General features: G+C 45.7%; 1 protein-coding gene across 1 annotated transcript in view; it reads right to left on the minus strand.

Annotated features, from left to right (window-relative positions):
* The window catches only part of SLC17A8 (solute carrier family 17 member 8), a 77,049-nt gene that overhangs the window by 21,737 nt on the left and 39,009 nt on the right, over positions 1 to 16,303 (minus strand). The window contains exon 6 of the mRNA XM_068272808.1: positions 2,309 to 2,395. Coding sequence (XP_068128909.1) covers positions 2,309 to 2,395 — 87 coding nt within the window. The remainder of the gene's footprint in view (positions 1 to 2,308; positions 2,396 to 16,303) is intronic.

Genomic DNA, 16,303 nt, shown 5'->3' on the forward strand with positions numbered 1-16,303 from the left:
GCTGAGTGTTGTGTAATCTGCACATATCAGAGAATGATGCAATGTTAGAAAACTCACTATATACCTGAAAATAAAAATATGAGAATATTTTCTTTGCTGCTAATCTTCTAGTAATTATTCATAGTACACAAGCAATTCATTATATCATATTTTTTTTTCGCTTCAGTGTCTCTTTAACAGAGTATATATAGTCTTGTTGTCACTGACTGTCCTTCAGGGCTGGTTCACACTTGGAGAACAAAATCACGAATCGCATTTGTGGTTTTGTGGCACAAAATTCTGAGATTTTGCCATGAATTTGACTCCTGTTCAAGAGAATGAGAATATAACCCCAATCGCCCCCCCCCCCCCCCCAAATGCTGCATGCAGAAATTGCAAATCTTTTACTTTAATCTCAAAGATTGGTTAGAGGGTCCCAGTACAGTGCAGGAGGTGCGTGGGAACTTTGGGAAGGCCCTGGAACATTCAGAGGTTTTCCCCTACGGAGGGAAGTATCTAACTTTTTTTTAGGTTAAAGGTTCCTTTTAAGGTTAGGGCAGATACGTTGGGGCAGGCAATTTTAAGGGATATTGAGACTGGATATTTAAACCAGAAATATGGATATTTAAACCAGAAATATCACACTTAAAATCTGGCAACAAATGCCTACATATCCTTCCTTCCTAAACAATATGTAAAATACATGTCTTCTCTAGCTGAGTCTTTTTAATAAGTGTTTATTGTTTATTCACATCCTAAATTCTTATTTTCAGAAAAATGAAAAATAAAAAATACAATACAAGGCCACATCTCAGCATACCATGAGCAAGTACCAAAATTGCCAAGCATACATCACAGCATACATACCTCTATTTTCTCATTGTCCTAACAAGTAAGTGGTAATTGTGTAAAACATTACCTATATTGTCTATTATGTCTAATATGGCTGTTTCTATAGTACTTAAGGCCTAATTCTCTTTGAGGAGAGGGGGCTTTGTTCAAAGTTTTTATAGAGTAAGGTGCCACTGCTTCCTAGTGACACCCCTACTATTACTACTATGTTCACATGATCATGACCACTTTTGCATGCCACACAATACACCTCCAGTGGTGTTCAAAGGCAACCCCAGATCATTTGGGGTCTGACCAACACCCCTACTGAGCAGGTTTATCATATGCACCCTTATTTAATGTACATAGAGATGTATAATTAATATGTTGGCACTTTATATTTAGTAAGTTATAAAAATGCCTACATTTAGGTTTGCTCTATTATGCTTCTTTGCAGCCACGGTGACAGTTCACTGTTTGGTGGACAACTCTCCAAATCTTAATTTTGGCATCTACTTTCCCCTTTCGTTCACGTGTGCTGGACTGATCACAGTTGCAAGGTAGTCAGTGCTCTAAATATCTGATCACAGGTCATGTGCTGCCACACCCAGTTACAACTTCCTGCACTAAAAGTATAAGTCATGTGAGAGACACAGAGCAAAGGACAATTATGCACATAGGAATGTTTCTTGACATCTTGGCGGTGCAATTTGTTTATTTTTCCCATGTAACTGAGGACACTTTAAAACAAGGTCTGTGCTAGTCAAAAATAATCCCTGTTTTATGACTTAAAGGGACATATAATTTGTATAATAGCAGCTCTCTCTGCTTCAAAATCTCAGACAAAAATAGGATGCTAATGTCAGGCATACACTATGTGATCATTACTGTATTTTCCTGATCTTGATCGGAAATCAAATGCAGAGTAGTGATCATTAGAGATGGTTGGAATATTCCAGCAAATTTTCTGAATTTTCGGATCAGAAATTGGCCTTTGGCGTGAGAAATCAGAGATCTGCACTCAGAAATGTCGGAATGCCACATTACCACAACTTGAAAATTTTAGGCCAATCACAGAACTCAGAAGCATTGGACCGATCAGAGAATGCAGAATGTCTCCCTGGAATTCAGATTGCTGCATTAATTTTAGACCAATCACAAGACTCGGATACTACCAAGTTTTTCCAAGTCTTTTAATTGGTGTAAAATTTCAGTGGTTTTCCAATTTCTGAAGTTTAATTTTGTATTCACTGATTGGTACTGCCGAGTATTTTCAAAATTGTAAATCTGGTGAAATATTACGGTATTAGTAGCCTGCATTTTCTTGGAATCAGAAATCCGTATTTCCGACAATACATAGCGATCATGTTACTGTCTTGCATCACTAGATTTTTATCCGATTTTAGCAGAAACTGTTGCAAGAATCAGCCAAACCACCACCACAGCTAACTTTATGGCACTTGATATGGCACAATAATAGAAAATAAAAAAAACTTACCGTAAATATAAAAGACAGATGGCCAGCCAATATACTGTACTAGTATCCCCGCTAATGGCATAGCAATAACAGCACCAGCATAGGATCCTACAATGCAAAACAGGTTAAAAGTTGGTGGCACACACATACTTGTACAACATAAAGTGGTACAAAAAAATGAAAAAGTCAAAGGGCCTGGTGCATGAAAGGCTGGTAAATTTGCTGTGTGCAGGGAGCTTATGGGAATTGTACCGGTACTAAGGCCACGTGAGCATCATCCGTTACACTATTAGCTCCATGCACATTGCTAGGATATAACAGCTCTGTTCTCCTGGCCAGTGCTACCTGCGCACAGTAAATTTATCAGCCATTCGTGCATCACGCTAGGGACGGCTTAAGTCATGTGCCTCCTGTGCAAGTGCACAGGGCCACCTTTGCTGGGGGGCTACCACATATGCTCACCAAGTGATTGACCTGGTCACTTTAACTGCACACTTCAGTGCCAGTGCCTCATTTCACTGCAGCACAGCAGGTCACAGTGACAGCACGAGCACATGCGTGCATCACTAGTAAAGGCACCGTCTGCAGCCTAATCACCGGAAAGGTTCTCCCCATCAGCCCCAGCAGCTATAGAAAGGACCCCACATGCTGAGACAGTGAGTGTGGAGTCAGCATGTAGTGGCAAATTTCAGCAAAGGTTAAACATTTGTTGTGACATGAGCACAACATGGCTATGCAGTGTCCACACCGCATGTGGCCATTTAGCATGCATAAGATACCATATTGACATTGGCAGGCGAAGTGGCCACAGATTCTTTCTCTGTCCAGGGCCACCACAAGCCTAGAGCCGCCCCTGATCATGCCTGAAATGTGTTAATTATGGTTGTAAAATGGAAGTCAACACTGTCAGGAAAATACTGGGGTGCTTATGACGTAAGGATAATATTTTCATTTGCCTGTCTGACTGCTATGTACTGTACTTCAGATGCGTATGTATGGGTCATCATCTGGCTTTGGGGGAAGCTGTACTTGTCTGTGTGACAGTGTGGAATACAATTACCCTCAGTTCCTAGGAGAGCAGGGAGCTAATTAGAAGCCCTATTGTCCCATTATACCAATCAGGACATAGTCAGGTAACTTCAAAGACCTACATTTGCATCTAAAGAGGACTTCAGTGAATAATGCTTGGGGTAATAAGACAATGGCAGAAGTGAAGTGTTGAAGTCCTTGACACTTGTAACATTTACACTTCTGTTGAGGAAGTGAAGAACTGTAGGCTAAGTCAGGAAGAGTAGCTTCACCAAAAGTTGGCATGTGTGTTAAACACTATTTCATTGTGAGGAAATTGAATTATTGGTGGAGGTGCAACCTCCTTATCTTTGATCAGCTAGGAAGTACTGTCAACAATGGGGTTGTCACCTGTAACGTGGACTAGGGAAATCTTTTCATGTATGTGGGCTATTGTACATTTTTCGCAGGTGGATGTTAGATATCTGGAGATCCAATTATGACTGAGGATGTAATTAAATCTAGCTTCCTCCCGTCCACACAGGCTTACAGCCTCCAGGCGTATTTCATAGTATAAAACCGCAGCTAGGATAGCCACAACTTGTAGTTCTTGGAGGTAGCTCACACAGCTAGAACTAACCTGGTTCCTGACCAGAAGTGCGAACCCCCCGCAACAACACCAGATCGATACGCTGGCACGTTTATTTCCCGTTTATTTTGGTAAGCAAAATCGCTTTGTGTGTTATCTTTGTAACTTTTATCTTGTAACTATTTTTACTTTGTTTTTTGTAATCTTTTTGTATATATTCAGTTCTGCACTGTTCTATGTTTTTTCTGGAATATTAAATTATTATTTAATAAGTTTGACTTCTGCCGTACTAAACTAACACTCATAGCCTAGAAGAGACTGAAGTGTAACCGTGTATAAGTTCATGCCTAATTGTACGCTTGAGCAACACTACCGTAGGAAATTGTAATTGCATTGTGTGTGGGGGCGTTTGTCATACGTTGGCCTAAGCGCGCAGCTGACCCAACGTACGAACAACGCCAGTGCGAGTAGCTAACAGTATCGTTCGGAACGACTGTTAGTGGGTCTTTGCTTCACGACAGTGTAAGATTGCAACTGTGTGTGTGTGTGGGTGCGTGGCGTTCCCGTATTTGGCCTAAGCGCAAAGCTGACCCAAATACGAAAACGCGGAGTGCGCGCTGAGGACTCGACAGCAGAGTGGAAGTGTCTAGCAACGCTAGTGGTGGCAGTGAGAGGTGTTTTGAGGAGTTCCAGCCTTGTTTGTAGCTTAAATAAGGCTGTTCCCCGCTTAATCTGGTCAAACCCGCAGTCGGGAACCGTATACGCAGGCGTGCCGCGGGCCGGTTCTTGACATAATTGGCTGGCAGTGGTGGGATCGTTTAGTACATTAGTACGCAGTTTAGCTCGCTATTCTGAGTACTAAAGGCTGGAAGCTTGCTAGAAGCAACTAGCCTACAGAAGTCTACTCAGTGCAGAATCTATATACTTTTTTTTTTGGTTCAAAGATACACACTTGGTGTTTGCTTTCCCTTCCCCCCTTTTTTCTTTTTATTTTTTGCAACACGATGGCTCAGAAAGCATCCAGCTATGCAAGGCAAAACAAGGAGATACTACTCAACCTGTGTGAGCACAAAGGCATCGAGACGGTGAGCGGCCAGACTAAGGAGCAGTTAGTTCGTGCGCTCGAGGAGCATGATGCGGCAGAGCAAGCCCGTGCTTCAACGTCAGCGGATGCAGCTCACGACACGACAGAGGAGGAATCGCTCCTGCCACAGAATGCGAGTGGAGACGATGTCCTGGAAGATCCACCGAACTTGGAGATGACATCTCTGGAAGCCGACCTACAGCTACTAGGTTCGGCTGAGCCCGAACTGCGCCTAAAGCTGATTCTGGAACATCGGCAAGCAGAGAGGGAAATACGACAAGCCCAGAGGGAACAAGCTGCCCAGCGACTCCAGGCCGAAAGGGACAGACTCCGAGCAGAGGAGGGAAGAGCTGAACGGCAACACCAGCTGGAGCTGGCTAAACTTCAGCAACAGAACCGATCTGCTGGACCCGCAGAACGCGAAGGTGAGCGAGTCCACAGAATCCCCCTGGATAAGTTCCCCGCTATGGACAAGGACTCTGACATAGACACTTTCCTACAGGGGTATGAAAGGACTTGTCGGCAGTATGGGGTGCCCCGTGAGCAGTGGGCAAGATACCTCACCCCAGGGCTGAGAGGCAAGGCCCTGGAGGCGTTTGTGAGTCTCCCCCAGGAGGAAGAAACAGACTTTGAGGCAATTAAGAAAGCCATCATTGCACGATACCACCTCACGCCAGAGGTGTATCGAAAACGTTTCAGGACAGTGCAGCGAGGTCCTAATGACAGTTACCTGGATCACGCGTGCAACCTGCGCACTGCCTTCCAGCAGTGGCTAAAAGGACTGTCAGTTGAAACCTTGGATGCCCTGAAGGAGCTGATGATAAAAGACCAGTTCCTACACACCTGTCCTGTTGAGGTCCGGCTGTTTGTGCTGGATCGAGAACCAAAGACAGTGGATGAGGCTGCGGAAATGGCCGATGCCTACACCGCCCATAGAGCACCTGAGTCCCGGAGGACTACTACACCCAGCTGGAGAGGAGAACAGATGGCTAAACCGGTGTCACCCAGCACCCAGAGGAGGCAAGCACCGCTGTCTCCTGGAGTCAGGCAACCAACCACTGACACTCGGAAATGCTTTGTATGTGACAGGGTGGGTCATATCAGCACGACTTGCCCAGAGAGGAAGAGGGAGGCCCCAAAATCCAGTGAGGCCTCAAACGCCAGTGAAGTCCCAACGGCATTGTGTGCTACCAGGAATGCCACTGGCTATGCAGAGAATCTGCAGCTTGTCTCGGTTGGGGGTACAGTTGCCACTGGGCTGAGAGACACTGGAGCAGAAGTGACTCTCATACATCCCCAGCTTGTGAACCCAGAGCAGTACATACCTGGGAAAATGATTGCTGTCAGAGGAATTGGGGGTGTCACCCCCGCCATACCCACCGCCTTGGTCCACCTGGACTGGGGGGCCGGCAGCGGATTGAAAGAAGTTGGGGTAACCGACAAAATCCCCACCAACGTGTTGCTGGGTACTGACCTGGGACGGTTAGTGGCCCGGTATGAGCCTACTCCAAACCCCGTGGAGCCTGCATCCCCAGCAGAAGTTCAGGACTCTTGCAAGGTACTGTCTGATAATGCTGTGCAAATGGGGAGTGCTGGTGAGGCCCCAGGGGCTATGGACTGTGTGCTAGGAGCCAGCCCTAGTGAGTCTCCAGTGCCTAGGCCTGAAGTGGGACATGTTGATACAAAGAATGCAGAAATGGATAATGTCATTTATGACGCACGGACTATGGAGGCGATCGAGGCAAGAACTGTTGATGATACTTGTGAAGTGCTGAGTAGCAATGTGTGTAAAGATACAGATAATGTTGATGTTTTATGTGATGTCCCAAATGACAATATATGTAGGGCTGATAATGCTGATGTCATGTGTGTTGTGCTACGTAATGCTGTGTGTCATGTGGACACTCCGTCAGCTGCAGGAGGAACCCGCGGCGCTCGCTGGGCTGCAGCAGGTGGACTGTCCACTGAAGGGGCAGATGGCACCAGGCCAGATCCTTCCCCTTCAGATGGTTTCAAGACCAAAGGTGAGGTGGTTCATGATATGTGTAAGGTGGGCGCTCCCTCGGCTGCCGTGGTAACCCGCAGCGCTAGCGGGTCTACAGCAGAGGGACTGTCCACTGAAGTGACAAATGTTGCTGGGTCAGCCACATCCATTTCGGAACCTGGCCCTGAGGGCCCAGGAGCCTCTCCGTCTGCAGCCTTCCTGGAATGTGTGACAGGCAGCACTGAGCTCTCTGGGGCTGTTCGATTTGACAGCACCCTGGAAGAGCTCAGGGGGCTAGCCAGCAGGTCACCAGCTGGGAGGGGCGGGCTGAGAGGGTTCTGGGAAGTTATTCCCTCGGAGCTGTCCGAAGTGGAGGAGGCAGCCCGGCAGGGAATCGTTCCCCAAAGGGACCGAGAGATAGCTCCTGCCACTATAGAGAAAGTGCGTGTAGCGACGGTTGGAACCCTCCCCCAGCTGCAGCACTGTCTCTATGGTCGCGACTTCACGGTTGTCACTGACCCTCATTCCCCTGGTTGCTTACGTCAGGTTGTCAGGGGCAATGACACATTGCAGCAACCTGACCTAGCGTTCCAGTCCTGTAGCTTGGAGCTAAGGAATTACCCCCCCCCAGGCCCGGCCGTCAGTGTCGGCTTTGGCAGGACGATTCGTTAGAATCATCTGCCGGCGCCATTTGGAAGAGGGGGGCGTGTCAGGAAAATACTGGGGTGCTTATGACGTAAGGATAATATTTTCATTTGCCTGTCTGACTGCTATGTACTGTACTTCAGATGCGTATGTATGGGTCATCATCTGGCTTTGGGGGAAGCTGTACTTGTCTGTGTGACAGTGTGGAATACAATTACCCTCAGTTCCTAGGAGAGCAGGGAGCTAATTAGAAGCCCTATTGTCCCATTATACCAATCAGGACATAGTCAGGTAACTTCAAAGACCTACATTTGCATCTAAAGAGGACTTCAGTGAATAATGCTTGGGGTAATAAGACAATGGCAGAAGTGAAGTGTTGAAGTCCTTGACACTTGTAACATTTACACTTCTGTTGAGGAAGTGAAGAACTGTAGGCTAAGTCAGGAAGAGTAGCTTCACCAAAAGTTTGCATGTGTGTTAAACACTATTTCATTGTGAGGAAATTGAATTATTGGTGGAGGTGCAACCTCCTTATCTTTGATCAGCTAGGAAGTACTGTCAACAATGGGGTTGTCACCTGTAACGTGGACTAGGGAAATCTTTTCATGTATGTGGGCTATTGTACATTTTTCGCAGGTGGATGTTAGATATCTGGAGATCCAATTATGACTGAGGATGTAATTAAATCTAGCTTCCTCCCGTCCACACACGCTTACAGCCTCCAGGCGTATTTCATAGTATAAAACCGCAGCTAGGATAGCCACAACTTGTAGTTCTTGGAGGTAGCTCACACAGCTAGAACTAACCTGGTTCCTGACCAGAAGTGCGAACCCCCCGCAACAACACCAGATCGATACGCTGGCACGTTTATTTCCCGTTTATTTTGGTAAGCAAAATCGCTTTGTGTGTTATCTTTGTAACTTTTATCTTGTAACTATTTTTACTTTGTTTTTTGTAATCTTTTTGTATATATTCAGTTCTGCACTGTTCTATGTTTTTTCTGGAATATTAAATTATTATTTAATAAGTTTGACTTCTGCCGTACTAAACTAACACTCATAGCCTAGAAGAGACTGAAGTGTAACCGTGTATAAGTTCATGCCTAATTGTACGCTTGAGCAACACTACCGTAGGAAATTGTAATTGCATTGTGTGTGGGGGCGTTTGTCATACGTTGGCCTAAGCGCGCAGCTGACCCAACGTACGAACAACGCCAGTGCGAGTAGCTAACAGTATCGTTCGGAACGACTGTCAGTGGGTCTTTGCTTCACGACAGTGTAAGATTGCAACTGTGTGTGTGTGTGGGTGCGTGGCGTTCCCGTATTTGGCCTAAGCGCAAAGCTGACCCAAATACGAAAACGCGGAGTGCGCGCTGAGGACTCGACAGCAGAGTGGAAGTGTCTAGCAACGCTAGTGGTGGCAGTGAGAGGTGTTTTGAGGGGTTCCAGCCTTGTTTGTAGCTTAAATAAGGCTGTTCCCCGCTTAATCTGGTCAAACCCGCAGTCGGGAACCGTATACGCAGGCGTGCCGCGGGCCGGTTCTTGACAAACACCCCTAAGCCTCTATTCTATTCAGTCCCCGATTTTAGGAGACAGGCCGCACCAAGACACACTATCCCTCACAGGGCAAAGAAGTTACAGAGGAGCTGTTTCTTTAACCTGAAACATGACGCCCCTCCTCCAGTCTTAGAAAACACAGCAACCAGTTAAAAAAGTTATTTTACCACTATTTCTGAAAAATATTATGTTATGTATTAAGTAATAGGGGCATATGCTATGCATCACAGCTTGGGATTGTTGATTTGCCATCTTGCCATAGTGCCCATCTCTGTCTCAGCAGCAAAGATCCGATCTAATATCACCTTTCCAGAAGAAAAAGTTCTGTACTGCTCACTGTGCTACAAAACTTTGGTGCCTCACTCTCGAGCCATTGCTGATAGCAGCTACATGCAGCAGAGCTGTTGAAAAGGGTGCAGGTGGTTTCCGGAGTCCTGTGCGCTACGTGAACTGGCTGCAAATAGCAGGCGCTCCTCATAAACCATTACCTAACTTTTCTCTACTCTCACACAGAACCTTCCCCTTGTAGTGCCTAACACTTAATTCGCTATGATGGTGCATGACCCTTAACCACTTGAGGACCACAGTCTTTTCGCCCCTTAAGGACTAGAGACTTTTTTTCCATTCAGACCAGTGCAGCTTTCATGGTTTATTGCTTGGTCATACAACCTACTATCTAAATGAATTTTCCCTCCTTTTCTTGTCACTAATACAGCTTTCTTTTGGTGCTATTTGATTGCTGCTGCGATTTTTAGTTTTTATTATATTCATCAAAAAAGACATGAATTTTGTCAAAAAAATGATTTTTTTTACTTTCTGTGCTGACATTTTTCAAATAAAGTAAAACTTCTGTATACATTTTTGTCCAAATTTATTGTGCTACATGTCTTTGATGAAAAAAAACCAATTCAGTGTATATTTATTGGTTTGGGTAAAAGTTATAACGTTTACAACTATGGTGCAAAAAGTGAATTTTCCCATTTAGAAGCATCTCTGACTATTCTGACCACCTGTCATGTTTCATGAGGTGCTAAAATTCCAGGATAGTATAAATACCCCCCAAATGACCCCATTTTGGAAAGAAGACATCCCAAAGTATTCACTGAGAGGCATGGTGAGTTCATAGAAGATTTTATTTTTTGTCACAAGTTAGCGGAAAATGACACTTTGAGACAAAAAAAAAAAGTTTCCATTTCTGCTAACTTGTGACAAAAAAAAAAAATGAAAATCTGCCATGGACTCACCATGCCCCTCTCTGAATACCTTGAAGTGTCTACTTTCCAAAATGGGGTCATTTGTGGAGTGGGTTTACTGTCCTGGCATTTTGGGGGGTGCCTAATTGTAAGCACCCCTGTAAAGACTAAAGGTGCTCATTGGACTTTGGGCCCCTTAGCGCAGTTAGGCTGCAAAAAAGTGCCACACATATGGTATTGCCGTACTTAGGAGAAGTAGTATAATGTGTTTTGGGGTGTATTTTTACACATACCTATGCTGGGTGGGAGAAATATCTCTGTAAATGACAATTTTTTTATTTCTTTTACACACAATTGTCCATTTACAGAGATATTTCTCCCACCCAGCATGGGTATGTGTAAAAATACACCCCAAAACACATTATACTACTTCTCCTGAGTACGGCGATACCACATGTGTGGCACTTTTTTGCACCCTAACTGCGCTAAGGGTCCCAAAGTCCAATGAGTACCTTTAGGATTTCACAGGTCAGGTCATTTTGCGACATTTGGTTTCAAGACTACTCCTCATGGTTTAGGGCCCGTAAAATGCCAGGGCAGTATAGGAACCCCACTAATGACCCTATTTTAGAAAGAAGACACCCCAAGGTATTCCGTTAGGAGTATGGTAAGTTCATAGAAGATTTTATTTTTTGTCACAAGTTAGCAGAAATTGATTTTAATTGGTTTTTTTTTTTTTGACAAAGTGTCGTTTTCCGCTAACTTGTGACAAAAAAATAAAATCTTCTATGAACTCACCATACTCCTAACGGAATACCTTTGGGTGTCTTCTTTCTAAAATGGGGTCATTTGTGGGGTTCCTATACTGCCCTGACATTTTAGAAACCCTAAACTGTGAGGAGTAGTCTTGAAACCAAATGTCGCAAAATGACCTGTGAAATCCTAAAGGTACTCAGTGGACTTTGGGCCTCTTAGCGCCCTTAGGGTGCAAAAAAGTGCCACACATGGTATCCCCGTACTCAGGAGAAGTAGTATAATGTGTTTTGTGGTGTATTTTTACACATACCCATGCTGGGTGGGAGAAATATCTCTGTAAATGACAATTTTATTTTTTTTTTACACACAATTGTCTATTTACAGAGATATTTCTCCCACCCAGCATGGGTATGAGTAAAAATACACCACAAAACACATTATATTACTTTTCCTGAGTACGGCGATACCACATGTGTGGCACTTTTTTGCACCCTAACTGCGCTAAGGGGCCCAACTTCCTATGAGTACCTTTAGGATTTCACAGGTCATTTTGAGGCTTTTGGTTTCTAGACTACTCCTCACGGTTTAGGGCCCCTAAAATGCCAGGGCAGTATAGGAACCCCACAAGTGACCCCATTTTAGAAAGAAGACACCCCAAGGTATTCCGTTAGTAGTATGGTGAGTTCATAGAAGATTTTACTTTTTGTCACAAGTTAGCGGAAATTGATTTTTTTTTTCACAAAGTGTCATTTTCCACTAACTTGTGACAATAAAATAAAAACTTCTATGAAATCGCCATACTACTAACGGAATACCTTGGGGTGTCTTCTTTCTAAAATGGGGTCACTTGTGGGGTTCCTATACTGCCCTGGCATTTTAGGGGCCCTAAACCGCGATGAGTAGTCTAGATACCAAATGCCTCAAAATGACCTGTGAATAGGACGTTGGGCCCCTTAGCGCACCTAGGCTGCAAAAAAGTGTCACACATGTGGTATTGCCGTACTCAGGAGAAGTAGTATAGTGTGTTTTGGAGTGTATTTTTACACATACCCATGCTGGGTGGAAGAAATATCTCTGTAAATGGACAATTGTGTGTAAAAGATAATCAAAAAAATTGTCAATTACAGAGATATTTCTCCCACCCAGCATGAGTATGTGTAAAAATACACCCCAAAACACATTATACTACTTCTCCTGAGTACGGCGATACCACATGTGTGACACTTTTTTGCAGCCTAGGTGCGCTAAGGGGCCCAACGTCCTATTCACAGGTCATTTTGAGGCATTTGGTATCTAGACTACTCCTCACGGTTTAGGGCCCCTAAAATGCCAGGGCAGTATAGGAACCCCACAAGTGACCCCATTTTAGAAAGAAGACACCCCAAGATATTCCGTTAGGTGTATGGTGAGTTCATAGAAGATTTTATTTTTTGTCACAAGTTAGTGAAAAGTGACACTTTGTGAAAAAAACAATAAAAATCAATTTCTGCTAACTTTTGACAAAAAGTAAAATCTTCTATGAACTCGTCATACACCTAATGGAATACCTTAGGGTGTTTTTTTTTTCTAAAATGGGGTCACTTGTGGGGTTCCTATACTGCCCTGGCATTTTAGGGGCCCAAAACCGTGAGGAGTATTATGGAAACCAAATGCCTCAAAATGACTGTTCAGGGGTATAAGCATCTGCAAATTTTGATGACAGGTGGACTATGAGGGGGCGAATTTTGTGGAACCAGTCATAAGCAGGGTGGCCTCTTAGATGACAGATTGTATTGGGCATGATCTGATGGATAGGAGTGCTGGGGGAATGACAGGAGGTGATTGATGGGTGTCTCAGGGGGTGATTAGAGGGGAAAATAAATGCAATCAGTGCACTGGGGAGGTGATCGGAAGGGGGTCTGAGGGGGATCTGAGGGTTTGGCCGAGTGAGCAGGAGCCCACACGGGGCAAATTAGGGCCTGATCTGATGGGTAGGTGTGCTAGGGGGTGACAGGGGGTGACAGGAGGTGATTGATGGGTGTCTCAAGGTGTGATTAGAAGGGGGAATAGATGCAAGCAATGCACTGGCGAGGTGATCAGGGCTGGGGTCTGAGTGCGTTCTGAGGGTGTGGGCGGGTGATTGGGTGTCCTAGGGGCAGATAGGGGTCTGATCTGATGGGTAGCAGTGACAGGGGGTGATTGATGGGTGATTGACGGGTGATTACAGGGGAGGATAGATGTATACAGTACACGGGGGGGGGGGGGGTCTGGGGAGTATCTGAGAGTGTGGGGGGGGGGGGTGATCAGGAGCCCCCGGGGGCAGTGTTAGTGACAGGGGGTGATTGATGGGTGATTGACGGGTGATTGACAGGTGATTAGTGGGGAGAATAGATGTATACAGTACACAGGGGGGGTCTGCGGAGGATCTGAGAGTGTGGGGGGGGGAGTGATCAGGAGCCCCCAGGGGGCAGTGTTAGTGACAGGGGGTGATTGGCGGGTGATTGACAGGTGATTAGTGGGGAGAATAGATGTATACAGTACACGCGAAGGGGGGGGTCTGCGGAGGATCTGAGAGTGTGGGGGGGGTGATCAGGAGCCCCCAGGGGGCAGTGTTAGTGACAGGGGGTGATTGGCGGGTGATTGACAGGTGATTAGTGGGGAGAATAGATGTATACAGTACACGCGAAGGGGGGGGGGGGTCTGCAGAGGATCTGAGAGTGTGGGGGGGTGATCAGGAGCCCCCGGGGGCAGTGTTAGTGACAGGGGGTGATTGATGGGTGATTGACAGGTGATTGACAGGTGATTAGTGGGGAGAATAGATGTATACAGTACACGGGGGGGGGGGGGGTCTGGGGAGGATCTGAGAGTGTGGGGGGGTGATCAGGAGCCCCCGGGGGCAGTGTTAGTGACAGGGGGTGATTGATGGGTGATTGACTGGTGATTGACTGGTGATTGACGGGTGATTAGAGGGAAGAATAGATGTATACAGTACACAGGGGGGGGGGGGGGTCTTCGGAGGATCTAAAAGTGTGGGGGGGTGATCAGAAGCCCCCAGGGGGCAGTGTTAGTGACAGGGGGTGATTGATGGGTGATTGACAGGTGATTGATGGGTGATTGACAGGTGATTAGTGGAGAGAATAGATGGATACAGTACACAGGGGGGGGGTGTCTGGGGAGGATCTGAGAGTGTGGGGGGTGATCAGTATTAGTGACAGGGGGTGATTGACTGGTGATTAGTGGGGAGAATAGATGTATACAGTACACAGGGAGGGGGTCTGGGGGGGGTCTGCGGAGGATCTGAAAGTGTGGGGGGGGGGTGATCAGGAGCCCCCAGGGGGCAGTGTTAGTGACAGGGGGTGATTGATGGATGATTGACAGGTGATTAATGGGGAGAATAGATGTATACAGTACACAGGGAGGGGGTCTGGGGAGGATCTGAGAGTGTGGGGGGGTGATCAGGAGCCCCCAGGGGGGAGTATTAGTGACAGGGGGTGATTGACGGGTGATTGACAGGTAATTGACGGTTGATTGACAGGTGATTGGTGGGGAGAATAGATGTATACAGTACACAGGGGGGGGAGGTCTGGGGAGGATCTGAGGATGTGTGGGGGGGGGTGATCAGGAGCCCCCAGGGTGCAGTTAGGGACCTAATAAAAAAAATAGCGCTGACAGATAGTGACAGGAGGTGATTGATGGGTGATTAGGGGGGTGATTGGGTGTAAACATGGGTCTGGGGGTGGGCAGGGAGGGGGTCTGAGGGGTGCTGTGGGCGATCAGAGGCAAGGGGGGGGGGATCAGTGTGATTGGGTGCAAGATAGGGTGGCTGCAGCCTGCCCTGGTGGTCCCTCACACAGTGTCCCGGCGACATAATACAGCGCTCTGTCAGAACGGAACACTTCCGCCCTCCTTTGCCTCGATAGCAAACATCATCCACTGACTCGCCGGGACACTGTGTGCATATGGAAGTGCGACCTCATAATAATATTGTGCGGGTATAACTTAGCAGAACGGATGGCCTGTTACTGCGGCGGCCACGGGTGGGGGAGCCAGGGAATAGCCTGCAATGCTGTTATACACCTGGCGTCACCTGTCACCATGGACTGTTCCAGTACCCCGTCGCCGTCAGTGTGTCCTCAGGGCACACTGTTACACACACATGTTGAAAAAAAATGACAGCACAGAAAAAATATATGCTGATTTCTTTATTTACATTTATTTTACATTGATTAAAGATGTTTCCTCAAAAATGTAATCTTTGATAGAATTCCTTTAATCAAGCTCTATGTCCCCTCTGTATTTTATACCTCATTGCACCTATTCTGTTTGCTCCATTTGTCATTATACAGGGTGGGCCATTTATATGGATACACCTTATCTATGGATACACCCCATATACCACACCATACCGTCAATGTTTTTGTTCCAACAGTCTTGGAGGGATCTATCCAATGTGGGTTAGTGTCAGACCAATAGCGGTGGTTTTGTTTGTTAATTTCACCATTCACATAAAATGGTGTATCCATATAAATGGCCATATTAGGTGTATCCATATAAATAGCCCACCCTGTACATGAGTCCTCTTTTGTGCATCATGCCTTATTATACCTCTCACTTAATTATACATTATTCTTCTCTGACTCATACCTCATAAGATCCCAGTCTTCTTTAAATTTCAAACACGTATAGCGTATACCTCATTCCCATCTGGTCCTCGTGCCTCATCTCTCAGTCCTCTCTATGCTGTACATGTTTAATATTCCTTAGTCATCTTTGTGCTTCATTCTTCATTCTACCTTAGTCCTCTATGTACCTCAGTCTTCATTTTTACCCCAGTATTTACTAAATATCATACCTCATAATACCTCTATATTCTTTGAACCTCCCAGCTCATTATACCTCATACTTTTCTGTACTCATGTGTCATTGCCACTCAGTCCATTCCATAGCAGAGTCCTCTGTGTGACCTACATGTATTATTCCTTCATCCTCTTTATAATTCACACCTTTCTTACCTCAGACCCCAGTCCTATATGTGTTTCATACTCTGTACTTGAACTGAAAGTTCTCTGTACTTTACCAGCTTATCGGTTAATTTTCTATGAGACATTGGAAGCTACCTTCCACTGCTCATATGCAGTCTGCCCTTTGCAAAACAAAAGGAGTATACAGTATGTGACAACAGTATTCCTCAGCAGCGTTTTGCAAAAGAACAAGCATCCAGG

Source organism: Hyperolius riggenbachi, chromosome 3, assembly GCF_040937935.1.
Source record: "Hyperolius riggenbachi isolate aHypRig1 chromosome 3, aHypRig1.pri, whole genome shotgun sequence".
Classification (NCBI taxonomy): Eukaryota; Metazoa; Chordata; class Amphibia; order Anura; family Hyperoliidae; genus Hyperolius; species Hyperolius riggenbachi.